The sequence below is a fragment of the Mus caroli genome, chromosome 11, assembly GCF_900094665.2.
Source record: "Mus caroli chromosome 11, CAROLI_EIJ_v1.1, whole genome shotgun sequence".
Lineage (NCBI taxonomy): Eukaryota > Metazoa > Chordata > Mammalia > Rodentia > Muridae > Mus > Mus caroli.
Genome location: NC_034580.1, coordinates 72,814,313 through 72,815,569, shown reverse-complemented (window position 1 = coordinate 72,815,569; position 1,257 = coordinate 72,814,313). Strand labels below are relative to the sequence as shown.

Here is a 1,257-nt window from a genome sequence, read left to right as displayed (position 1 = left end):
GTTTTTTCGAGACAGGGTTTCTCTGTGTAGTCGTGGCTGTCCTGGAACTCACTCTGTAGCCCAGGCTGGCCTCGAACTCAGAAATCCGCCTGCCTCTGACCCGGAGGTTAAGAATACATACTGTTCTTCCAGACTCCCTGGGTCCCATTCCTAGCAACCATGTTGGGTGGTTCACAGCTGCCTGTACCCCAGCTCCTGGGGATCTGACACCTCTGGCTTCTGTGTGCACTTGCACTCATGTTTAAAAATATATTGTAAAAGTAAATCTTTGAAAAGTAAAGTAGATGGGGCAGAGTGGGAAATGAGGAAAAGGAAATGGGAAGTGATGGACTAGTACTAGTGATGGATGGATAAGGGATTGCATCTCAATAGGCACCTGATAGTTCCTTTGGGATTTACAAGGTGTAAGAAAGGTCATGGGGACTTAGGACCTCTGCTGTCAAGAGCAGGATGGAGGGATAAGGGACAGTGAGTGTCAGGGGAGGATGTGGAAATGGTCTGGAAACCAGCCAGAGAATGCCAGGAGTCTAGATGGCTTTACCTGTGCTCTGAATGTTAGACAGAGCTGCAACTGCTGTAGACATGGGTCCCTCAGTGAGGAATGGGACTAGGTGGCCAGGGCATGACAAATCCCTTCACCCCTCTGGCCTTTTTTTTTTTTTTCGAAACAGGCAGACTGAGCTCTTGCTTCTGGGGACGAAGGAAAATCCAGGATTAAAGACAATCCAGACCACCCTGTCTAGGCAAGGAATTGACCATGAGTGTCTTTCGTCAGTGGATTTAAAGCAACGCTTTCCAAACATTCGGTTCACCAGGGGAGAAGTGGGGCTCTTGGACAAGACTGGAGGTGTCCTCTATGCAGACAAGGCCCTCAGAGCCCTCCAGGTGAGGCTGTACAGTCCTGGGGCAATGCAACTGCTTTCTCTGGGCATGCTGGCCCCTAGTCAGGCAGCCCCTGGCCCATGTCAGCATAAAGGTCTTTGTTTTCTTTGACTTTGGTCCTGATTTTTAAGACAGACCTCCCGCGCCCCGCCCCCCGCCCCCCCCTCCTACACCTGCTGACCTCTTTATCAACCTGGAAGGGAAGGACTAGAGTCGGCATTCTTTTCTTGTTGGTTTTTGTTTGTTTGTTTGTTTGTTTGTTTGTTTGTTTTTTGAGAGAGACAGGGTTTCTCTGTATAGCTCTGGCTGTCCTGGAACTCACTTTGTAGACCAGGCTGGCCTCGAACTCAGAAATCCACCTGCCTCTGCCTCCCA

The 1,257-nt window shown here is 50.0% G+C and overlaps 1 protein-coding gene across 5 annotated transcripts in view; it reads left to right on the top strand.

Annotated features, from left to right (window-relative positions):
• Window positions 1-1,257, top strand: part of Pipox (pipecolic acid and sarcosine oxidase) — a 14,341-nt gene that overhangs the window by 10,244 nt on the left and 2,840 nt on the right. For all 5 annotated transcript variants that reach the window (XR_003838068.1, XM_021176220.2, XM_029483872.1 and 2 more), the window contains exon 3: window positions 672-885. Coding sequence is in view for 4 of the 5 variants with exons in the window: in XM_021176220.2 (XP_021031879.1) it covers window positions 672-885 (214 nt within the window). In the remaining variant the exon portion in view is untranslated. The remainder of the gene's footprint in view (window positions 1-671; window positions 886-1,257) is intronic.